Below are 25,204 nucleotides of genomic sequence, written 5' to 3' on the forward strand. Positions count from 1 at the left end.
AGCCAGCTCCTTTCATTGGCATGCAACTGATCTGAGCATGACAACTTAAACTGATTTAATCTTTTGTTATGCCTCATCCTTTTTTGTGGTAAGGGTTGCTCTATTATGTCTATTCTCTCCTAGGTTCCTTTTGTCTTATGCTTCTGTATTTCTGTGTTTTGTATTTTATGACTGTGAAGCACTTTGGTCAGCTGCGGTTGTTTTAAATGTGCTCTTCAAAGAAAGTTTGACTTAACTAAAAAAAAAAAAAGTGAAAATAAAGGATCAAATAGAAAATGGCATAACCACAAAATATGACATCCGATCAGGCATTAGATTCTTAACGCCTGCTTTTGAAAACCAGTTTTAATTTCACTTTTAAAAAAAAAACTCATCCTCGCAATAGAAGATCTTTGTTACTACAGCTCCTCTCTGCCCCCCTTCCTCCCACCCTCCCCCTCTCTCCTCTCTCTCCTCCCACTCCCTGCTCCTCTCTGTGAGCTCGAGCCTCTCTTCCCTCTCTCTGCCTTCACGAGTTCTCCTCCCGAAACCTGCGCGAGGCGGCCACTGAAGCGCGAGGCGATTCCCCCCCTCTCCCCTGCACTTGAGTCAACATGGCTACAGTTGTAACCTCGACCAGATTCACAGACGAATATCAGCTGTATGAGGAACTCGGAAAGTAAGCGACCGCCGCCGCTGCTCTTGTTGCATTCAGTGTGTCTGTGTGTGTTTGCACGTTTTTCTGCTGCTGCTGCTGCTGCTGCCATTGTGCGCGTTTACTTCACTGTTGACAAGGCAGGAGAGGGGCTGTCAAAAAACAGGGAAGGCGAGAAGAACCACCTAAGCAACAATGAGCTGTAGGCATGTTAGCGGCACAAAGGCTTGCATTTAATCCCGAGTGTGTATTTAAAGGTGTATCGCATCATTGAGGCGCTCTTTGTAACCCAAAAGGTGTATAACATCCGTGTATAGGACCAACTTGTTTGTCAATTTATCTGCAGGTAGCACGCGTCGAAAACTCATTTGCACGCACCCGTTGCCTGGTGGCATCCTCGCGCTTATGTTCAATCATTCAGCTGTGTTTTTGTGCATTTCTAAGCAGACTGCAGGGCTACTGTATATGTCAAAAAAGGGGAAGACAAGGCTTTGCTGCAAACAAGACTGTGGTGGTTGCACATTTTGGCTATGCGCATCACACATGCGATGCACTCAGGATTTAAACATGAAAGGACTCTAAGGTTGCAGTGTATATGGTGGCTACAAAGCCACTTTGTAACATCTAATCTCTGCATGTGGCTAATAGAGCTGCTCCACCTTCCGACACAGAGTTTAAAGGAGGCGTGTGTGCAAAAATGCAGCCAGTTCAATGTTAATTCTACCTCTCAGCGGCTTCATTCTCCTGTACTCACGTTTCTTCCTGTGAGCTAGTGACTGAGTCCTCTGACCATGAAACAAACCCTCTCCCTCTGCCTGTCATGCACTAGTCGTCAGGACCTCTTCTCACATCTCAAAGACAGAATATCAGATTGTATTAATTATGCATGTGACTTCCTTTCCCCTCTCTTTAGGTGTATGAGATTCATGCATGCCTTTAGTGTGTGGCAAGTTCATGCATTCCCCCCCTGTGTGCAGAAACGCTATGGAGGGTTTTGTTAAGCTTTCTTAAACTGATCTGTCATTGATTTCTTCTGCTCCAGGGGTGCCTTCTCAGTCGTCCGCCGATGCGTCAAGAAGTCCACCGGCCAGGAGTATGCTGCTAAAATTATCAACACAAAAAAGCTCTCAGCCAGAGGTAAGCACGGCCGATATCCGTTGTTGTAGCTCGGCATTACAGCCTGCGTGTATTCATGCAAACTGAAAGCTGACAATGTTAGGCTGCTGTCCGCTCTGGTGTAGCTGCTCGGTGATGTCAGTTCAGCTGCAGGTTTGTTAGTTTATTTCCTGAAGAGCAGCGATCCAGGCGCTCTGTCCCATCCCTGTCAGCGGAGATTCCTCAAGAGCTGGAGGCCACTTGGCAGAGCTGGGCTGCTGCGGTTTAAGTTGAGGTTCAGTGGGTTTTGGCAGCTGCCTGCAACCATTTTTGGTTTGTTATGGTTACTGTTGGTCTCTCGCACCGGCTCGACCTTTAGCCCAAAATATCCTCAGCAGCTTGTAGGATGAGATAAAGGAAAGTTGTGTTATTTTAATAGTTTCGGCCGTTTGGTTATGATAACACTGGACTCACAGTTAATTGCTAGTATCTGGGATCTGGGAACCCGGGAACATAGCTAAAAATAAGTCAAACATGAGGAGTCAGATGATCAGAGAGGCTTTGAACAAACCTCCAGGTTAGTCGAAACTGACTTCCTGGTTTAACGTTGACCTGCTGTTCTTACCATACTTGTGAAGGGTTCATAGTTTCCCATAACTGCGTCTTAATGCATCTCTTGTATGATCAAACATTGGAGTCACAGATGCTTAGTTTGGTGACTCAGATGTGATGAGAAGTGTATATATATTGAGGATACGTATCCCAGTACAATGAGGGATTATTGCCAAATAAGGCTGTTTCATAAAAAATGGATTGAATTCAAAGTATTACTTAATTTGTTTAAATTATTGTAATGCAGCACATGTAACTTATCCAAAAATGCAAAGATATCAATAGAGGGTGCTGACAAAAGCATCCAATAAACTGCAGCCTTAGAGCGCCTAGTAGCTCAGTTGCTAGAGCGGGCACCCCATGTACAGGGGCTATGTCCTCGCCGCAGTGGCTGCAGGTACGATTCTGTCCTCGGCCCTTTGCAGTATGTCATCCCCTCTTTCTCCCTCTTACACACTTAAGCCGTCCTATAAAAAAAAGGCAAAAAGCCCACAAAAAATCTTTTTAAAAAAGGCAGTCTATTCCAACTCCAACTCCAGCTGCAGTTTGGATAAGTGGTTACTAATTACGTTATCGTAAATTGTCATCGTCATGTCCATATATTCGTTCGATATTGCCCTTACACAGATATGCATGCAGGCTTACATAAGCATGTCACCAGCATAGACAGTTGTATAGACAGCAGGCTTTTCCTTAAATTGTAAAAGACCTTTTATTTACTCAGCGCCTTTTCATTGCTGGGGTCCAGACCTTTGAATCCACCCACTCCACCGAGTTTGGGTTGACCGACTCGACTGGCATTTTAACATTAAACAGAGGTTTCCTGGTCAATGTAAAAACAACCATTGAGTACCATGGGGGGACTCAAGCTATGTCAGTTGGTCGGTGCAACTATTTGGACGAAAAACCACATTGGTGACCGTTATAGACAAGATAGACACTTCTTTCTAGGCTGCTCTAAATCGATACATAGATGACATGTCTTTTCAATATGGCCCAACATCATAGTTTGTTTTTACTTTGCTCTTCTCGACTCTTAAAACCCTGATAAAACAGATATGTCTGCACGGCTATGCATCAGTTTGTGCTTAAAATAAACCCAGAAAAATCGGTTAGAGTGGACCCAATGTCAGACTGAAGATAGAAACAGAATGTAATGAGTTCAAGACAATTCTGTCTGATATCAGACCACTCAAAGTGCTTCACACCACATTCACACACCCATGGCACAGACCTTGTGAGAAATTTGGGGTTCAGTATTCTGCCCAAGTATACTTCGACATGAGGACTGGAGGAGCCGGGGATTGCAGATTCCTCCGATGAGTGGACGACCCACTCGACCTCCTGAGCCACAGCCGCCCCTGACATTATAAGCACAGCGCCTAAGCTGAATGAACAGAAAAAAAATATGCTGAGACACATTTTGCTGTCATTTCTAGTCACGCTGAGTCTGTCCTCTCGTCTGCTCTCTGTTGGAGGGTCACTGCTCAGCTCTTCCACACACAAATACACACATTTGTTCTAATTAATGAGGACATTTATTTTTTTTCACATTTGAATTTTAATGTCTGAATATTCTTAAGAATTTAAAGTTAATTTCTCTATAAAGGGTCTACTTGCATAATTTTGCTTTTATATTATTTTATTAGTGGCATAAAATGGTTTGAAAATGACAATAATATAAAATATCGCAATTATCTTTTGGACAATATATTGTCCAACAAAAGTAGTTATCGTCACAGGACTCTATTATATCTCTTGTAAGTACAATGTTACTGTAACTGTTAGAAATTAATGCCAAAACTATGAAAATATGCTGAAATAACCAGATTTATCCTTTACATTAATGTGGTCATTTCAGATTTGGGACATATGCAGTGACTTACAGTGTGCTCGTGTGTGTGTTCACATGCAGCAGCGTAACACATGTTGAAATATCACCACCTGTGCCTCAGTATTTGCGGCAGATTTGTTGTCGTTTAGTCTGCCTGTTGCTCTGCGTGTGTCATTGCGTTCCTTCTGCCATGTAGCTGAATCCAGGCATTTCTGTCTGCTGGTTGTTTTGGTTGTCACACGTGTTTGTGTTTGCACATGAATCCCATTGACTCTTCACTGTATGTTTTCTTGTCTTGGCATGTGAGCGTGTTGCAGACGCTGTGTGCAAATGCCAGGAGGTTGCACCCAAGGTTGTGTGATGATATGAAGTGCAGATTGGGGCCAGTTCTGCAGCAGTCGGGCTGCTCTTTTCCCAGGAGATGCAGGCTGAATTGCTCTGTCTCCCCCTCTGCCTTTTTGTATTTCTTAAACACCCCCACCCATGTCATTTTCATGTTTTCTCCCTCCTTTCTCTGTAAACAAAAGATTGATTTGAGAAAAGATCTTAAAAACCCTTCTCACCATGTGATTTGATCTAGTGTGTGTGTGGATGGCTGTGTTGGCAGTGGTCCGGAGCTAGTAACCCGGCAACAGCAGGGGTGAAACTCTTCATCCCATAGGCTGTCTGGCAGAGAAACTGCGTTCTCTGTATGTGTGTGTGTGTGTCAGGGTAGTGGTCACAATTATCACACACACACACACACACACACACACACACACACACAAGGACGATTGCTCTTTTTTCACTTGACGCACAAACATTGTTGCACACATTTTCTCTCACCTATTTAAATGTTCTCACACTTAACTATATGTGAACAAGGCCTGTCTTTACAGTTTCACATCATGAAATACACACACATTAGACTCTCCTTCAGTGCGCATTGCTCTTAATCATAGCTGAAATGTGCTGGTGCTGCCATTGTGTTGTTTTTACCAACACAAGAATCATGTTTTCCCTGCCATAACCCCCCACACACTTACAGACACACACACACCATGCCTATACAACTGAAAGAAATGTGTCACTGGGACAGGTAACTTTGCATTGAAAAAATATTCCCGTTTATAACAACTTAAGTCTTATTTTCATAGTTAAAGCAATGAGGTCATGTTGAACTTACCAAATCTATTAACGCAGCAACATTTGTCAGACAGGTTCTAAATAAACTATATTATTATTATCATGCAAACCGTCTGTTGTAAACATCCATCGCAGTTTACAGACAGACAGTTTTTTACTTTGACCCACTGTACTTTTGGTATTTTTGCACGTACACTGTAACCTTTAGTCCACAGTATGTGCTTCAATAACATTCAATAAGCTAAGCCCCAGACAAAATCATCAAACTGTCCGTTTATAACATCCATCACAATGCCCACAGTGGTGGTGAGGCTTCACTGTGATGTGATTCAAATCCAAGTAAAGTGGTTTTGGTTGCCTTTCTCAACTGTTGCCTTGTTTAGAAACTCGTCCGATCATCTCATCTCTTGTTTCTTCTTCCCCCTTTCAGTACATTGTTATTTGACGGAAATGTTAAAAAAAATCACACAAAAAATATTCCCTATTAGTAGCCAATTTAACACAAAAGTAATCCAAAACATGTGTATTTGCAGGATGCCTTTTCAATTGGTGGCTCAACTCCCGCCCGCCATACAAGCCAGAATGGCCCGTCCATCAGTTTGTTTACAATTCAAAAAATGAAAAATAAAGTGAATAAGAGAATAAGAGACATTTTGCCACAATGAATCCTTCAAACAAGCACAGTGCTCCTATGCACTTGCCCTAATGGCCCCTGAATCCCACAACCCACCAGTGGGTTTGAAAGGCACATTTAAAAAAAAAAGAAGTGCCAAAATAACATCATTTATCATAGCCAGAAACTTTAAAAGCAGAAATTATTTTCAGAATTTCAGTTTTCCATTTGCCCATGAATGCATCATGAATGATGGAAATGTAACCAAATTGTGGCCTAAAATCATAATATTTCATTAAAATTACCTCATTGTAAAAGTCTTATAGTAAAACAAAATTATGTGCTTCTCAGTGCAACTTTAAAAACCATGAATGACTCAGCTGAGACTAACAGTCACTTGACAAAAATTCAGCGAATGTTCGACTGAACTGCAGGATGTCTACACAGAGAGAAAAGGGCAAGAGAGGTTGTGTAAATCGCAATAGAGCTGAATAAAAGTTTTTAAAATGTGGTGACATGTTGTGTCAATAATGACAATTACAGCTCAGGGATCTATCCGATAATACGCCCCCCTTAGCAATGTAGTTGAACAGCCCTGATTTACAGTAACCTTGTAAGTCACATTGTCTCCATGCATACACAAATATTAATACGTCAGGGCTGCCCAGCAAAAACAAAGTTCTGCTACTAGCATCCCTGCAGCAGCTGGAGCCTCAGCTGTTAATTAACAAATCTATACTGTGCATGATTAGTCTGATCTCTGCTCGTGATTCTCGTTGTTTGCAAACACTGAACATACAGAGTATATCGGCTTTGGCGGTTTGATGTCTGGGCAACTTTGGAGTATTGCTTGTATTTACCAGGTGTGTGTGTGTGTGTGTGTGTGCGTAGGCGGGATTAAGCCCTTTTCTCTGTGGCTCAGGGAGGGCACAGTGGCTGGCGGTGAGGTCAGCGATTATGGCTGGGTCATGTGGTGTCACATGCATGCGCATAGTCGGTCAAGCGGATGCTCGCACATGCACACGTAGTGCTGTCACTTCCACTAACATTCACACATGTGTGCAGCGACACAGACACACATTGTTAAAATCACCCACATTTAGTAATTATTGTAATCTGCATTTCAGCAGCTGAGAGTCGTATTTTCTGTTTTGGATACATTTGCTAATTAATTAACCTTAATATAATATTAATATTTTACCTTCAACCCCAAAAGTCAGTTCAGTTCATAAATTATTGAAAAAAATATAGAAAAGGACGACGGGTATACACATCTTGAAAATGTTGATATTGCACTCGATAGGCAAAGATTAATGTATACCGTATTTTAAAGTTTAGTGTTCAGGCTGAAAGATTGATTTAACTGATGGATCTGCATTTCTAGGAACAGTTTAACATTTAGTGAAACACGCTCATTCACTTTGTGACAGAAAGTCAGACTAGAAGTTTGACACCACTCTCATATCCTTCAGCTAAATGTAATGTAATGAACTTAGCACGAAGACTGTGAGCCTGGATCTGTACATAAACAAAATCCACCTACCAGCACCTGCAAAGCTTAATAATCAACATGCTATATTTGTTTTTTAAATCTCTATAACAAGGGTTCCTGCGCATTCTTGAAAAGCCTTAAAGCCCCAAAGGTATTGAATTAATTAATCTAGGCCTTAACTGGTATTAAAATGTCTTATTTTGATTTTTTGAAAGTCTTAAAAATGCTTAGACATGGTAAGAATGATTTTATGATCATAGTTTTTCTGACATTGCATGTTAAAAAAACATTTGGTAAGATCTATTTTGATAATAATCTACAAAATGCCTTTCGCATTATCTTGACAGATCAGGATAAAATTGTCCCTAATCCTGAGTTATTTTTTAAAATCAAATTTGAATGTTGTAAAATTAGCCTTGAATTTTCTTCTAAGTGGCATCAAAAAAAGTTGAACTCTTATTTGAGATGTTGAAACACTGTAAAAAAAAACCCCTCAAAAACTGATGTAAAAATGACCAATTCCCATTTTTCTGTGGGAACGTTTTTGGCCAGTCAGTTGTTTCTTGGAGTCTCTAGTGGTTGCCTGGCAACTGCTCAGAGCGAAGAAACAATCTGACACATAATTCCCTGCAAAAATTGTTGTTTTTATACTTTGAATAGCTGCTACTTTGATGTGTAAATGTTGCAAAATTGCTAGTCTTAAGATACTGTAAGCTTATAGGTTACTTTATTTCGCAAGCGACTTAAGCATCAGTTTACAGAAGTAGATAATGACAATTATTGTTAGCCTGAGGATGCCTGATAAAAATCATGGGAAGCAGAAGTTAAGAAGGGAAGTGTGCTCATAAGCTTATGTTACTTTTACTTTAGTAGTGGAGGGCTCTCACATGCTTTTGTGCACTCTGATGAAAAGAGGAGATAGAGCGATACAGTCCTCTCTTTGGCTTTTGTGATGAGCCATGACTTTTGTACGTCTGGTAGAGAGGCTTTATTCCAGGTCGTACAAAGATAAGGTACCACAAGTCAGTGGTTAGATTTTGAGAAACAATAAAAGGAAGTTTTGAAGATATTTCCATATCTCTTTTCTGACCGGAGGTTCGTTACAGTAGCTCATCTCATTGTGTTAAAACCAAACCTTGCATATCTACACGTGTATTAGCAAGTCAGCAGTTGCTTTTGCCCACTCAGCTTTTGTCCGCAGCTTTAAGGAGCTCACTGTCATCATCACCAGCCCTCTGCTTTCACTGCATCCACTGATCATGCTGCAGTAATTCTTCTAATACATGTTATTGTAAATAAATCAAAAAGCATACAGCTGGAAAGAAATTCAGTGATGTTGAAATTTTCATGATAATGTTTAAATTTCATTATTCATTTGAAATCATGTTTATAGTCGGCTCGCAAAAGTAAGTGCAGATTTGCTCTCTTTTTAGTCACAACCAACTCCCCAGGGACATTTGCTGTGGACATGCTAAAAGCTTGACTATGTTTTGGGAATTGGCATTTTTAGTAATGTCCATATTCGAGTATTGGCATTCAAGAGCTTACTTGGATAAATGCTAACTTGAGAGTAGAAAACAAATGCAATTTGAAATTACTTTATTGAAAACATGGGCTTCAATTCGCCTATTAAACCATACATTAAATATGAGCATAAGAAAAATACGCAAACTTTCTGTTGCTGCCATCACATACATTAGACACAGTGCTGCAAATCCGTCTCTGGAGTCCGGTGCTGCCGTCCTCGTGATGAGCTAAACATGGATGTGTAAATATTTTGTCTCTAGTAGAATCAAACTGTGTGAGGCTGCTGACCAGAAATTATTTTACAACAAAAACTTTCCAATATCCAGCTTTTATTGAATTTGTCAAAACATTCATCTACTGCTGAACTCTACTGTGGTAATATACAGTCTCCAGGGTGACTGTGAAGTGTTTGCTTCCACATCACCTGAGAAACGGTACACAGAGTTATATCAGAGAATGTATACGTCTCCCAGCTTTGTTGCCACTTTGCCCAGCAAATGTAAACGTTGACAATGTTTCCCTTGAACTAAAAAGTACAGTATGTTATTTTTGAGTGTCCAAAACTGATCGCTTCCTTTATGAAAATGACACTGTACGGAATAAGACATGTTGCTCAGTTGGTTTTTGCAGTTGCAGGATTCACTCTGTACATCCGAATCATTCTTGTTCGTTGTTAGCTACCGAAGCAGTGAGCCAGCGATTAGACTTGTCCTTAATGGTGCCAAAATTGCTACATTCTCAAGGGATTGCATTGATGGAGGCATGTTGCTACAGGTACCAGTAAGAAGATAAAATACAAGCTGGGGACGCGGAGTGGTTTATGGGACTGGGACAGGTTTGACAGCTGTACTAGGAATGTGCACTTGCAAGTATTTGATTAATCCATTTCTGGATGATGTATGCTGCAGAAGTTGAGCCTGGTCCAACTTCCTTCGCTGGAGCAATCCTCACCAGCTTGGAAGGCTGATTGAAATGAAGGACGAGGCAGAAGCGTCTCAGGACTTCCCTGACATCTGTCCCACGTTGTGACTCTTTTTTCAGGTGTGCTTTGTATGTTTGCCAGGAAAAAGGAAAATGATTTCTTTTGGGCTTGAACTAAAAATCATTTTGACCGATATTGTTTTTTTTTTCAGGGCAGATACCAATTATTAGCGATTATTAGTAGTTAATGAGACCGATAACCAATATTTGGAACTGATATGCATTTACAATAAAAATGAAAATCTTTCTGTCAATATTTAGAACTTGGAATATAAAAAACTCCACCAGGAAACTTTGTTTAAATGCCTTTAGCAAATGTTTAATCAAAACTGAAACATTCAACATCATATACAGCAACTTCCCAGCAAGGTCTTTCCATACAATTTAAATAAAAATTAATATGAATATGAAAAATGCACTTTTTAATTAATTTTATCAGCAATCATTCAAATAAAACTCAGATACAGATAATTGGCAAAATGACAAATATCGGCCCCAATAATTGGCCAGGCTGATAATCTGTTGACCCCTGCTCCTAATTATTTTCTCAATGAATGAATACATTTTTTGGTCCACTAGGTTTTACATAATAATAAATAATCTCCATCACAGTTTCTCAGAGGCCAAGGGGTCATTTGTCTCCCACTAATAATGAAAACCTGATTATATTTCAGTATAATATCATAAAAGATACCAGAAACCAGCAAATACTCACTATTAAATGTTTTTACTACTAAAAGATTCATTGGGTATTAAAATTGTTCATTTTCTTTGTTGACTTCTGACTAGTTGTTTCAGAGGTCATTGGCCATTAGTGGCCATTAGCTGCAGTGAATCTGCATCTGGCAGTTGGTATTTCCAAGCACAGTGCCCAATCAAAGCCGATTAATCAGCACAGTATTTTGATGAATCGGTTGATGGTTTCAGTCATTTTCCAAGCAAAAATGCCAAAAACTGTCTGGTTCCGGCTTCTCACATGTGAAGATTCGCTGCTCTTCTCAGCAGTTAATTGAACATCAGTTAATTGAATTCAGGCACAGTTTTGAATGTAGGTCACCCGCGTTTTGGCAGCGCTCAGAGCCGAGCACACAATCACTGTAGTTATGCAGCGACGTAGAAAATAGAATTGAAGTGTAAAAATGCTCCAGGATGTGTTTACCGTGTATGCTGTGAGTGAAACATGGCCTGTGTGGAAAGCTGGATTGGTTCAAATAAGAAGCGAATCTGCTCTGTCAGACGCGTGTTAGCCTGACGACTGAAAACGTGGCTGAAACGTTTTCTGTGTAGACACGCTGTGACACCCAATGGAAACACTGATGATAGTGTGATCTATCTCGTCGGCGTTTCATGTTATTTTTAGCTACAATTATGTGTCACGTATTGTGTCGAACTGTGAAGTGAGTGTATTTTTACTCTGATATTAGGTAAGGCCCTATGATGTCAGGGAAAGAGAGAAGGAGGGGGGAGGCTGGCGGCACTCGTCCCGCTGTTGAATTATTGAGGTGCAAGGCTGCTCTGCTCTCACTGAACATGGACAAGAGCTGAGGAGTGGACCCTCAGACTCCTTTTCTTTGCTTCCTTCCTTCAGCTGATTTTCTTTCATGTGTCTCCCTCAGCCACATCCCTTCCTTTTTTTGTCTCTTTCTCTGTTTTGCCACCTCTTCCTCCCTCGTTCCAGTCATCCCCTCTCCCCTCTCTGCAAGGCTGCCACATTGCAGGCCATGCAGACAGACGTCCTGTGTGTGTACGTGTATATGTGTGTGTGTGTGTGTGGGTTGTTTTTTTTTTCAAGCTCTCGGTGGGCTTCTAGTGCACCCGCTGGAGGCTGATTGGCGGAGGGCAGATAAACGTAGCAGCGCAGCGCGGTGAATGTTTAATGGGACCAACTGTGAATATTTGATGAGAGGAAGAGAGTTGGAGAGTCATATATGGAAAGAGAAAGATGCAGACATGGAAAGAGAGAGCGAGACGGTCAGGGTTATATGCACTGTAACACTTGCACTGCGTTAGTCTCCCACAGCATGCAAACCTTCCTCTTTTCTTATCACGACTTTCAAACACCACAGTGCTGTCTGTGTCTGTGAGTGTCTCTGTGTGTGTGTGTGTGTGTGTGTGTGTGTGTGTGTGTGTGTGTGTGTGTGTGTCGGTGTGTCCTGAGGTTCAGTGTGTTTCTTTTCCAGGACTCTCCTCCTGTCATATTCATCTTGCCCTCTTTTTCTCTCTTATGTGCTCGTCATTATCCCCCCTGTCCGAAGCATATGGCATCATGTGGGAGCCAACTTGAATGAAAATTTAATTTGCCATATAGTGCTGGACAGAGACGGAGGATGCAGATAGTTACGCGTGAGGGTGTTGATCTGTCACTAGAAAGTCAGCAGGACCGCAATAAAAGACATAAGACGTGCACAAAAATTGTTATAAATGAGGCTGCATCGAGTTATAGTTTTCATCAGATTTTAATTTGTTAATTATCTTGTTTGGTTCATAGAATATCAGAGAAGAATTTAAAAAAATGCACACGACAGTCTCCCAAAGCCTAGGCTGACATAATAACATTTCTTATTTTGTCTTACCAACCATCCAAACACCAGTATACTCAATGGTTTGTCATGTATGACAAAGAAAACCAGACAATGCTCACATTTGAGGAGCTGGAATCTGTGAATTTCTGGCCCTTTTTTCTCAGGAAATGACTTGAATCTTTAGTTTTTATTTCCTGTCATTTCAGCTGTAAAAAGTAATGTAAAAAGAGTAATAAATACCCTTCACAAATCCTTATTTGTGAAGCTGTAACTTACGGATTCCTGATAATGACTTCAATTATTAATTCTCTGTCAGTCAACTAACTGTCCCATTTTAGAGCTGCGACAGTCGGTCAATTAAACGATTAGTCGATTGAATAAAATGTATCTCCAACTATTTGAAAGTTGATTAAATGTTGTTCAATGTTTTTCAAGCAAAAATCTCAAACATGCTGGTTCAACCTTCTTAAATGTACACTTTTGCTGCTCTTCTTTTGTCATTTATGATAGTAAATGAAGATGTGTTTTGGTTTTGGATTGGTTGTTGGACAAAAAAAAGCAATTTGAAGATGTTATTTTGGGCTGTGGAAACTTGTGATTACAGTTTTCACTCTTTTTTTGTATTTTATACACTTTATCATTATTGTGCAAAAAATCGGCATATTAATTAATAATGAAAATAATGGTTACCCCCCCCCCCCCACACACACACACACACACTCAGCATGATGATGTCATTAGTCTGTCCTGTTTCGTTTGATTCAAATTGGTCCTGTACTTTTGTACATTTGTTGTTGTTTTTTCTTCTTGTTTTTTTTAGGATTTCATTCAGTTGCTGAAAAAAAGTTTTCCAGCCAGATTCAAACCAGTGACATTAAATTTAGGTTGCATTCATCTTACACCAGTGGGCCACAAGGTCACTGTTGTACAGTGTTATTTCGCTAGAGTTGAAATGATCAGTTCATTAATTGATACATTGATTGGCAGAAAATTATTCAGCAACTATTTTTATTTTTAATTTTTATAATTTTTTAAGCAAAAAGACTTAATTGATGATTTGCTTACAAACTCAATGTCTGTGGACTTTCTTAAAGATAAAACAAGGTCAACCTGGCCTTTGAAACATTATAAGCATTTTTAACTCTTTTTTTTTTTTTTTTTTTTACTAACCTAACAACTGATATTTGTCATGTGGAAATAATTTGGAGATTCAGTTAAAACTGAAATAATTTTGAGTTGCAGCCCTTAGTGTGTTTTTTGCCCGTGTTCATCACACCATGCAAGCTAGCGAGTTTGTTTCAAAGGGAAGTCTGCCTGCCAACACTTCATTGGATTACATTACATTAGAGTATCTCAGGTGTGCGCATGAGTGTGTGCACGTGTGTCCGTCTGTGCGTATATGTGTGTGCTTCCTTGTCAGTTGCTGTCTTGTCAGTGTGTGTGAGTCACGCAGGTCTTGTTTGTGCGTCCCTCTCCTGACAGTGGCAGCAGATTTGTTCATGTGTGGAGCTTGAAGAATGTCCTTGACTGAAAAACACTGCACAGACTGGAGTGCTGATGCTCATACTTTTATTTCCATTGAATTCTGTCTTTAACACCTGCAACAAACATTTATCTTGTGCAAGAAACTCGCTCACTTCCAAGTAGCTCTCTGTCACCACTGTCTTTGGTGGTGTGCCAACAAGAGGTGAATGCACTCTGTGTGTTTCTGGCGATGTATTAGATCACACACACACACACACACACACACACATCAGACTTATATTTAGTTGTTAGATGGGTGCAATAATTACACTTTACAGGTAAGTAAGTTTCCAGCACTGAAGTTGTGCTGTTCTCTAAATAGAGAGGCTTTTATTGAGATTATTTATTGCGACAGTTGGAAGATTGAAAAGGCAATAAAGCAAGGCGCACACACGGGAGAGGCATCCAGCAATAATGTTTGTGACTGTGTTTGTGTGTGCGTCTGTGTGTGACAATGAGATCACGTCATGCTGGCAATACTCTCACCTACGCCAGCCGTCTCCAAATTTGACTCTCTGCGTCGCTTGCTTTTCTTTCTGCCTCTGTGCCTCATAAAAATTTTAGCCTGCCGTGTTTCACACATGCATATGTTCACTGCTTATTGTGTGAGTTAAATGTGAAGGTATTTTTTTATTTTTTTTGAATGGATTTTTCACCAAAGAATGGCCTTTTTTTTTTAATGAGTAGATGGGTTGTAAGTCTTTTTGTGGCTAACCTGTTTGGTGCATTCGCCCTTTTGGTTGGGTTCGTTTGGAGTGGTATGAAAGCTTTATCAAACTCTAGAGTGGACTGGACAGAGACTATTCTAAAAAGGAGGCTGTTTGGTAATAAGCACTCATAAAGCTCATTTAAGTGTCTTCAAGGAAGGAAGTAATGAGTGAAGTAAGTGCGTAAAGAGAAACGCAAGCAAGTACGAAAGAAAGTTGGTAAAGAAGAAGTTAGGGTATTGTGGTGGTCATTAAATAAGGAAGAAGGGTGTTAAGAGAGTAAATAAGGAGTTAAAAGTTCAGTGTGTAAGCTTTTAAGGCCTTTAGTGTCATCTAGCAGCAACAAAGTAAAATTAAACGTATTTGAAGTGAGCACTGAGCAGCTGTATTATCTAGAGAAATTGAACTATTTGATTGGGATTCTGTGTCGGCAGATATTCAGTATTAAAGCTGGGATGTGGGGGTTCAGGGGGATTTAGAGGATTGCAGATTTCAATCAGTTGAAACTTCTTCTGTGTTCATTGTTCAGATGGTTTTAACAGAAAGCTGAATTATCTGTAGAGGTCTTCTTCTTCAAAACAAACGGACTCTGATTTAAACCAGAAAAAAAACCCACCAAATAACAAAGTTCCATGTTACAAATCATTGTTTTTCTGACGCTGCTCATCGCAAATGGGCTTCTAATGATGGTGGCTGACCAAAAAAAAAAAAAAAAAAAAAAAAAAGCCAATGGCCCCATTTGGAGCCAGTGTTTGGTTTTTTGGTTTGTCCATTCAGTGCTACAGTGGAAACATTTCAGCGAACATAGTGATCCCCATAAATGAGGACCAGCTGTTGATATAAATGGCTTGTTCTAAGGTAACGAAAACACATCAATTCTTATTTTCAGATGATTATACACAAAAGAAATTGTTATATTGTACTACATTTCTGCCAATATACGTTAAGTCCTACACGCTGGATCTTTAAGTAAGAAGGTGAGCAAGTATGTAAATTTTGCATCAGTCTTTTTGTAAACGTATAATAATCACTCATACATTCCTAAAATAATAACAATAACTGTGTGTGTGTGTGTGTGTGTGTGTGTGTAAGCGTGTATACATGCAGCTCTCCAGGCTCTTCAGACATGCCAGAGGATAATCCATTGCTGATCACACACTCACTGTCATGCTGTCAATCATGCTGCCTGTCTCCATGGTAACAGCTAGCTTACGTGCATCCTATTCGTCACACCTGACAGCCGAGATTACATAAACTCGGCCACCATATTCACTGGGTGTCATGTACAATGAATTGTAACATTGCGCAGTCCGATTCACTGTGTGAATCTTAAGTCCTTAAGCACGAGGAAACCCATTCAGAGCGCCTGGCTGTCAGTCAGACAAATTTCGGTTTTCCAGAAAATGTCTCTGAAAAATTTGACTTTTTTGTTAACTTTGATTTGGAGGGCTCACATCAGGAGTTCAATTCACAGAATGACTGGCAGAGTAAAATCTGTGTGGCTTTTGTGGGTCCAGAGAGAGCTGTGTAACATATAGGCTTGCTGCAGAAGTCGGTGTTAGCGCTGTTACGCGGTGTGGCACACAGCGATTACATTACTTGCTCGCACTACTTTATTATGCTTCATCTCCTCATCTCTGCTAGGTGACACAAGTAGGGATGATTAAGAATTGATTCACTTAAGTATTGCATTTAAAAAAAAGTTTTTTAAATTCATGTTTTACTGTCTGAATTGATGTCATTCAATTGCAGATGTGGAAATAAGTTGCGACTTTTGTGTGACTTCATATCAGTTTCAAGAACAACAGTGCGTTGTGGGTAATGTAGGCACCAGGTTTTTGACGAGGAAAAAGAATCCACGGAATAAAACTGCTGTGAGTCAGTGTCGTAGAACGGTCTCTATACGGTCTGACTTCCCACAGCTGTCTGTGACAATCCCAAAGACCATTGGTTGGTACCAAACATGGAAATCTTTTTAAAAACAGGCTTACAAAAATGTATTTTCCTTTTCAAAAAAGCCAAAATCATTTCCTAAAATAGTTTGGCCCTGTAGATTTTAGCATGTATTACTCAAACCGGAGTAAACTGTGTTGTTGTTGGGGGGGTGGGGGTTATTTTTTGCTGTGGAGTAATACATATTTAGTAATTCCTAGTTTTCATGTAAGTGAGACAGTATATGTGAACACATTAACTGACGTTGTAATGGAGCATGTCAGCCATTGCAACAGTGTGGCTCACTGGTGAATGGTTTAATAGGTTTTGGACACTAACAGAGGTCTATGATAAAAAGGACTCAGATGTCAGACAGACACACAGATATTACGTGTTAGTATGATACGTTTATTGTTGGTTTTAGTTTCTTCATTGCATTTGTTGACATTAGCAAAAATTTGGCACTGCACCCCTGAAGTGTGTTTGACCTGCCTCCCTGCGTAGTTGTTGCATAATGAGAAGTGAGATCTGAGTCTGTGATAAATATGTGAAACCCTCTGAGTGGTGGGGACAACTTTGAAAATTGAAAATATTTTGGTCTTTTACAGAGTGCAGGCTTTGAATACTTCAGCCAGTTATGGTCGTTTTAGTGTTACATTTATTTTGATACTGTCAAAGCATACTTTACATACTTCTAAACTGCTGTCTCAGCCTCATCTAAATTCTTTTATCACATCACTCTTTTACTCTCATCTCACTCCGTCATCTCTTTTTAAAAGTTTATTCATCCAGACAGCAGACAGTTCTGTCTACATGCCACTTTGCATAACTGATCATTTTACTGGTGTATGCTTTTGACTGAACCAGGAAACCACACTGACACAGCAGTGTGGCTCTAAATGCAAAGAAACAAACACACACGCCTATGCACACAAAACAAAGTGATCTGTGTAAATATTTGGGAACCTTTTGTTGCCATTATCTCCATTTACATTAAGGTTTCTTCGCCCAAGGCCACTGTTTTCACAAGACGAGGATGTTTGACCAGCCACACACAAACACACAGCCAAAGTCAATAACATATACCAGCGCATACAGCTTATACTCTTTTCTGTGTGATGCCTTGTCAGTTATGTCTGTCAGTATTTCACCTTAACAATTGACACCTGCCTGCCTGCAGGCTCTTAGCCAACTTCAAATCATTTGATAATCCTTGCTGAAAGCTCCTGTGCAGCGCTAACAACAGGCTAGTGTCCCAATAAATTTGTTGAATGGAGTCAAGTGTGCTGCTTCATCATTTTGTTGAAGTGTATACTCTGTTGACTGGCACACCACCAACATAGTTGGTGCGTTTGTGTCTGCTTCCAAGGTTACAATCAAAACAGCCTTTCATAATAAAAGTCTTCCCACAGTAATCCTATTCAGGGCCTGCTGCCTTGACACACTTTTTTTTGTGGGGGACGCAGGTTTTGTGAAGGCTTTTGTGGAGTGAAGTTCAACCTTCTATTGATCACCAGTGGATTATAATTACATAATGAGCTGTCAAAATAACAGGGGAATCTGATTTCAGCCCCTGTTGATGATGATGATCCAGAACCAGGATCATTTGCTTTTTGTTAACATTCTTTATTGCATCTGCTGTCTTGCAAATCAAGTTTGGTACAACATAAAAAAACAAACAAAAACACTTAGTCCTCATATGATATCAAACAAAATGTGGACAACTGATTTGCATGATATGTTGTACAGATTTATAATAGTATTGTACGTATGTGTCAGCAGCTTTTTCTAAACAATTACAAAGCAATAACGTCAGTCACATTCATTTACCTTCTCTGTGAGATGGTCGTTGATCTCATCCTCTGCTCAGAGGGTAAGTAGCTCCTGAATCTCATTATTTTCCCAGTTTGCGGACATTTATAGCATATATAACAGCTGCTTTTTAAATTTCCCACCGCAGGTCTCACACTTAAACACATCGTCAAAAGTCACGCCCGTGCTGCCTAAGTTCACATCTTTACAGCTTTAAGTTTGCTCATTTTGGGGTTGTTACTACCTCCGTTCCGGGCTCAGAGGGGAGACCACTCTGTCCCCCCTTTCTGCTATTGGACATTACATAAAGAACAGCAAGGCGGCATAACTGCGTGATTTTCCCGCCTTGGACAGGCAGTGTAAATGCAGCTTCTCTCTCTCTGTCTCTTTTTCTCTCTCAAGTACTCTACTGGTATCGGTCTTGCTTTAAAAGCACTGGTATTGGTAGTGGTATCTTAATATTTTAAAGGATACCCAGCCCTAGTGATAGTGGCACACAGCTGTGTGCAAGCCTGTATTGTGTCAAGTCTAGCCCATATCATGTCCAATCCTGTTTGTTAAAGCTGATCTTTGCATATAAAATGAACTTGTTCCACAAGTTCCAAAACAGATATCAAATATCATGGATGCTCGTGAGGAATTGTAGAGCAATCCTAAAAAATAATGTCATTTTTTTGCTTTTGAAGAGGATCAACTCATGCAGGCTGTATCGCTGCTCAGCTGTCAGACATGATGTACGTCAGCTGTCACTCTTTACACAGATTTACTGGTTGCATTAAATTTGTGTCGTATTCTGAATGTTCATATGTTGCTTCCTGTCTTAGCAAAAGAACTGGCAGTCCTACACATAATGTAGGCCATTATCCCCCCTCTCAGGGAATAACCAAGAGATAAGTCAATATGTGTGTTTGATCAGCTCTTGGAGCTGGTCATTGTCAGGGTTGAAGCTTGTCTCCCTGGAACAGCCGCTCATCAGTGATTAGTTATCAGTAAGCGAGGATCAAGGCTGCGCTCTGACACATCAAGGCTGGGAACCCAGGCAGAGCTATTTACGTGCTGAAATAAAGGTGCCAGTGTTTGCTTCCAGATCTATTCTTAGTGCTAATTTGGGTGTCATCATCACACACTTTTTGGAAGTCCTTCCAGCCAATAGCTTGTCTCAGCAGCAAACTTAACATGCAGTACTGGAAACACTGCTCTCATACTTCAAATTCTCCAGCTAAAGCCGGTATTCAAATATGGTCAGCACAAACAAATGATGGTTGGTTATTACTAAAAGCCAAGTAAAACGTTGTGTGAAGGTGGAAATATCTGTTCCCAAATAATTCACATGTTGAATGAACATTTCAACAGTGCTAAAAGAGTTCTCCACTGATAATGCATTGTGCTCTTGTAATAATTTTCACACAGTTTTTTGGGTTATTTTCTTTAAGGATAAAAACTGATGGGGGTGATTTGTGAGTAAATGTTTCAGAAGCAATGATAGAGTTGTGTCACACTCAATAATCTGTTGTTCTGATTGTAGCTAGCGCAGTGGAAATGTACATACACTGAATTTATCAAGACAAACGGTAAACATAGATGATTCTAGCTAAAATGTTAAGAAATAGTTGTAAAGTAATAGGAGAAGTAAAGAAGGGAAATTAGAAGTGAAAGTTTACTTTGCAGTTGGGCTAAAAAGAGGCCTCTGCAAATACTTGAGACTTTGTGGTATACTGATAACTAGTCCTTCCCATTATCCCTGGCACAATACATGAAGACATTCACTCCAAAATTAGTCACCAGTCACCTTTGAATCTGTTCTGACATTTAAGTAATGACGGTTATTGAAAGCGTTAAGAATCTTGACCCCATGCTTTAAAAATAGCACAGTTTCAGTGAATGAAATCATCAGTTTCCCGTAAATATTGAGCAGTGAACATGATGTCATGTGCATTTCCACAACATTATGTATTTCTTGCTACAGTAAGGCTGACTCCAGCTATGCCAGTGCTTCAGTTGTTCCTTGATAAACTCTGTTGAGTCGTTGATTTAAACTAGCAACAGGGTCACCGTTCACACCTTGCAGCTCAAACGCTGATAAGCTTCAAATGTATTTAATGACCAGTGACACGGTGAGCTGGCGGAGCAGTTGTGATAAATCTAACGTACCTTTAATCTCTTGATTTATTTGCTTTGTCACAGTGTAATTGAGATAGCAGGAGGAGAAAACAATACTTGTAAAAATGTCTGAAACCGCATGTGGCTGCTGTTTATATTTAGATGCATTATTACTTTCGGGGATTTTGTGATGTCAGTGTTTTTGCTTCCACTATTGAAAGGGCCGTCAAACTTTTACATGCAGGGCAGTTTTCTGCTTTTCTGATCCATTATTTTAAAAGAACAGTAAAACTAAGTACATCAGTTTGGGGGTCACTGGACAAAAACGATGAGATGACGATGCAGCACTAATGCTGAGGATTTTCTCAGTTCAGATTTAATGAAAAATGAAGGTTAAAAAGGGGTTCTACACAAGACCAGAATACCTTTTGTATAAAATGTAATTCCACTTGATGGTTGAGTTTTGGTGTGTTGACCCAACTGACCGTTCTATTCAAGGCTTTAAAAACAAGCAGTAAAATCTGAAAACTTGGTCGCTTCTGTGGTGGAAATTCTCTGCTGCTTTTGCTGGTGAAGAATGAAATAGAGACTTCTGCCGGCCGACAAAGTTTTATTTTCTTTGCAAAGAAAAGGTCAATCAACATGTGAGCGGTCAGGATGAAGAAAGACCCCGAGCATGGGGAAAACTGGACATTTTATGCTTGTGGAGAAACACACCCCTCGGCCTCTTATCAAAGGTGTGAGTTAAACTCATCACAGTTCAAAATACAAACGAATTTGAATCTTGATGAGGAGACAGAAGGGAAGGATGTCTCACGTGGTTGAAATGCAAAGGAACTGAATTCTGACATTTTGGTGAGGCGGTGGGAGGTTGTGTGTCTCACAAAGAAGTCAAAATTACAATTACACTTCTCTTAGTACAATTTAACGGCGTGCCAGCAGCGTTTCGTGTCAGCTGCAGTCTTTGGATGCTGCGCCTGCTGATGCCAGAATAAAGTGTGTTGAAGTAGTCAAGTCTGGACGAGATAAAAGCACAGGTGACCTTTTCTAAATCTGCAGAGGGAAGGAACCATCTGATCATAGTTTCATGTCTCAAAGCAGGACTGCGGCACTTTAGTCACCGGATCATCAAAAGACAGAACAGGGTCAAAAATAACACTTAGGTTCCTGGCCTCTTTTTAACATTAATAGATAAAAAGCACTCAGACTAGAACAAAGATTGTTAATGTTATGATGGGACCGGAGGAGGTCATTATAACTATGTCTGATTTTGGAATTACTCAGTTGAAGGAAATCTAAGTCTCAATGTCGGGGAGGCAGGACAACTAGGTGGTGTTCAGGTAAAGCTGAGGAGATGATGCCACTGTTTCTGTTTTTTGAACATTGTATTTGACTGTTTCTTCTTTCTGTTTTGATGCACTATTCTTTATGTTGGTTGCATGTTAACTGTCTTGGGGGGAAAAAAAGTCCAGATTTTAATCATTCAGTGTCAGCAAAGATAAACAGTTACCAGAGTTCAGAAAAGTCTGCACCTTAGAAAGTGTTTTAAAAAATCTTAAAAATCACAAGAGGCTAAAATGTAGAGGAAAATATACACTTCAAAAATATCTCAAACCATCTAGACAGAGCACAAGAAGCTGGAACTAAATTTTGTTTAATATTTTTGCCTAAAGAAATTACACAAACAGTTAATTATCATAATGGTTGGTGTTCATTTTCAAATGATTGTGATCGACTAAGCTCTAGACTATTCAACTCATCAGGTAAAATCAGCTATTTGTATTTATCTTTATTTCGGTGGATGTTTTCCCTGGTTGTTGTGTAAAAAGCTACCAGCAGCCTTTCAAGCAAAGGTCAAGACCCCAAAAATAACCTCTTTCCACCTCAATACCTTCCTCCTACTGCAGAGCGTTACCGTTACTGCTGCCTTCTTCCTGCGGCGTTAAACTCCCCCAGCTTTTAGGGATCATAAAGAAGAGTCCGTACCTCCTTCTGCTAGCTCCCCACAGGAGCCATATTCGTTATCCTGTGGGTCAGAGTGAACTTTTGTAGCTTAACACTGTAAGGGGTCCTGGCAGGGACACACACACTCTTTTCACAAAGCTGCGCAGCAACCTGGTTTTAATGGTCTCTCCCAGCAGGTCAGCTGAGGTCCGAATAAACTTCATTTAATGGCTCAACTTAACACACCCAATAAACCACACACACTGACTGAAGACAGCTTCTCTTAGCATGCAGAACATAATGCAGAACAGAGAACATTATGGTGAAAAACAGACAAGAAGGATACACAGTGTGTCACTACAGTTATGGTTGAGCTACTCTGATGCCTCTCAGACCCACACACACACACACACACACACACACACATTCAGACTCATGCCCTGTTGTTTTTCGAACTAAATTTGAGAACAGAAAAACATGCAAGAACTTAAATGGAGCAAGTCCTGTTTTTATAATCTCAAATTGAACTCTAACTACAGCGCGCTTAAAAATGTAAACACACGACTTGTGTTCAGAGCGAAATTTGAAATGACTGGGATCAGCCACGGGGTCAGAACAATTTAAACTTGAATGACAATATTTTGTAGACGAGACATGCGTGAGAGGTTTTGCAGAATAAATAAAAGAGCACAGCTGTGCAAAGCTGTGTTTATTAATGCAAAGCAAAGGTCAGGACAGCCTCTTTAAAAGTAATGAAGGCTGTTTGATTTTTTTGCGTCACTATATGCTATGAACTGAAATCAACAGAAACAGGAAGGGAGGCGGGTTCATTTAACATATGTAGTCTTTTGGGAAAAGATCTTTTCTCCTTGAGATAAATCCGCCTCTTAAACTGAATGCACACTACACAGGAATGAAGCCTTATTTGTCCCTGTCCACAACTGTCCGCAAAGTCCAGATTTATTTGCTGCCTTTAAAGATCATGTTGCTAGATTTCCTGTTTTATTGGTCATGTTTCGAGCCGGGATGCACGTTATTTGATTATGTTCTGATATCCAATATATTGATATGTAACAATTAATTTGGCCAATAACTGATATCACTGTATCCACATTTTTGCCAAACCTAATTTTAGTGATCATCAGGTCTCTTCTGTAGTGGAGTTAACATTATATCATGCATACTCTTATCAGATGGAGGCATAACATATGATGCTTTTCATTGTATGTAATATTCATTCTCTGTAGAAATTAAGAAAAATACTGCAACTTACGGTTGATGCTTAGTACATGTTTACCTTGTTAATAAAAAAAACAAAATCTGCCAATATGGATACCAATGACGTGCCGATATTATCGTGGTTCCCTAATTCAAGGTATTTTGCCCAGAAGTTGATCCCAGCCATCTCAATTTCAACGCAAACATTCACGTTCAGTATTTTTGATCCATATTTATGATTCAGTATCAAATAGGATTTAACTCAGAGTTTACTCACCTCCAGCTTGTGGTGAAATGCAGTCTGCAAGGAAACTGTCAAAGAATTGTCCAGATACACTACGAGCGACGACAGTTTCAGCGAGTGATTTTTCAAGTAAGCAACAGGTCACTTAGCCAGTTCACTGACACGCGGAGAAGGTTAGGACGTTTTCATTGGAAAATACTGAAAGTTTCCCTCGTTCACATCATGTCGTTAGGAAGAAGTGTAACAAGTACAGTCTCATGTTCACACCAGTTCCATGTCTTCATCCATAGATCTGTCATTTTTCTTTGCAAGTTTTTTGTAAAAAGTAGTGCAAAAGCTAAAATCATCTATGTTTGTTCACTCTAAAGTTTGATGTGTAGAGATTTACGAGATTTCTGGTCTGATAGTCGGGACTTCAGTTGCTCGTGAGTGGAATCTGTGTCTGTGTGTGTGTGTGTGTGTGTGTGTGTGTGTGTGTGTGTGTGTGTGTGTGTGTGTGTGTGCTGTTTTGGACAAATCGTTGCTCTTTACGCACTATGAGAACAAAGCTGTTCAATTTATCATGACATGTCGTTATGTGTGGGGTCTCCCACATTTTCATCTGTTAATGTTTTACGAATCTTGTCGTGCGGGCCAGCCTTCATGGTGCTCGGCATGGAGACTGAGAGGGAACCTGGAAGCTTTTTGGTTTGTTAGCGTGCTGATGTGAGCATCTATCTCAAAGCTGCGGCTGTGTACAGCCTCACAGAGCTGCGAGCATGGCAGTGGACTCTGGGTCTTGTTTCTCGTTTTTTCTTTCAGTGTTTTCTTCCTCTTGGCTGACTTGCAGCAGTGCACTGTGTCCATCTCTGGGGTCCAGCAGAGCAGAACTGGTGTCTGTCTCTGTCTCATTAGCATACAGCAGAGAATGGGTAAAAACAGTAGCTGGATGGGGTGGAGAAGGTGAGGGGTTATGAGGATTGGGTGTTAGTCTTGAACAACTGTAAATAGTTTAGAAACAGAGAATGAAGGAAGTGACAGCTTCCTGCTGTTGTTGAATGGAGAGAGAGCGCAAGAAGAATGAGTCTTAAAACCTGGAAACGAGTTAGCATTTTAGCACTTCTTGTTCTCTCGTCATGAAGTCAGTGGGTTTTTGGAAAGATGGCTGCAATAAAGCCTGTGGTCAAGATGCTTTCACATTTTGTTCTACCACATAAAGTATGTCTTTTATTACCCAACCAGGGGGATGCTTATTTCTAGGATGGCCTACAAAAAAACTCAACTTTGCCCCCGATCCCGATCAGAGTCA

General features: G+C 40.1%; 1 protein-coding gene across 18 annotated transcripts in view; it reads left to right on the forward strand.

Moving 5' to 3' along the window:
* The first annotated feature begins 471 nt into the window (after positions 1 to 471).
* Positions 472 to 25,204, forward strand: part of camk2g2 (calcium/calmodulin-dependent protein kinase (CaM kinase) II gamma 2) — a 75,682-nt gene continuing 50,949 nt past the window's right edge. For all 18 annotated transcript variants that reach the window (XM_042502222.1, XM_042502223.1, XM_042502213.1 and 15 more), the window contains exons 1-2: positions 472 to 658; positions 1,677 to 1,771. In XM_042502222.1, the coding sequence (XP_042358156.1) occupies positions 594 to 658; positions 1,677 to 1,771 (160 nt within the window). In that variant the 5' untranslated portion in view covers positions 472 to 593. The remainder of the gene's footprint in view (positions 659 to 1,676; positions 1,772 to 25,204) is intronic.

This window comes from Plectropomus leopardus, chromosome 15, assembly GCF_008729295.1.
Source record: "Plectropomus leopardus isolate mb chromosome 15, YSFRI_Pleo_2.0, whole genome shotgun sequence".
Lineage (NCBI taxonomy): Eukaryota > Metazoa > Chordata > Actinopteri > Perciformes > Serranidae > Plectropomus > Plectropomus leopardus.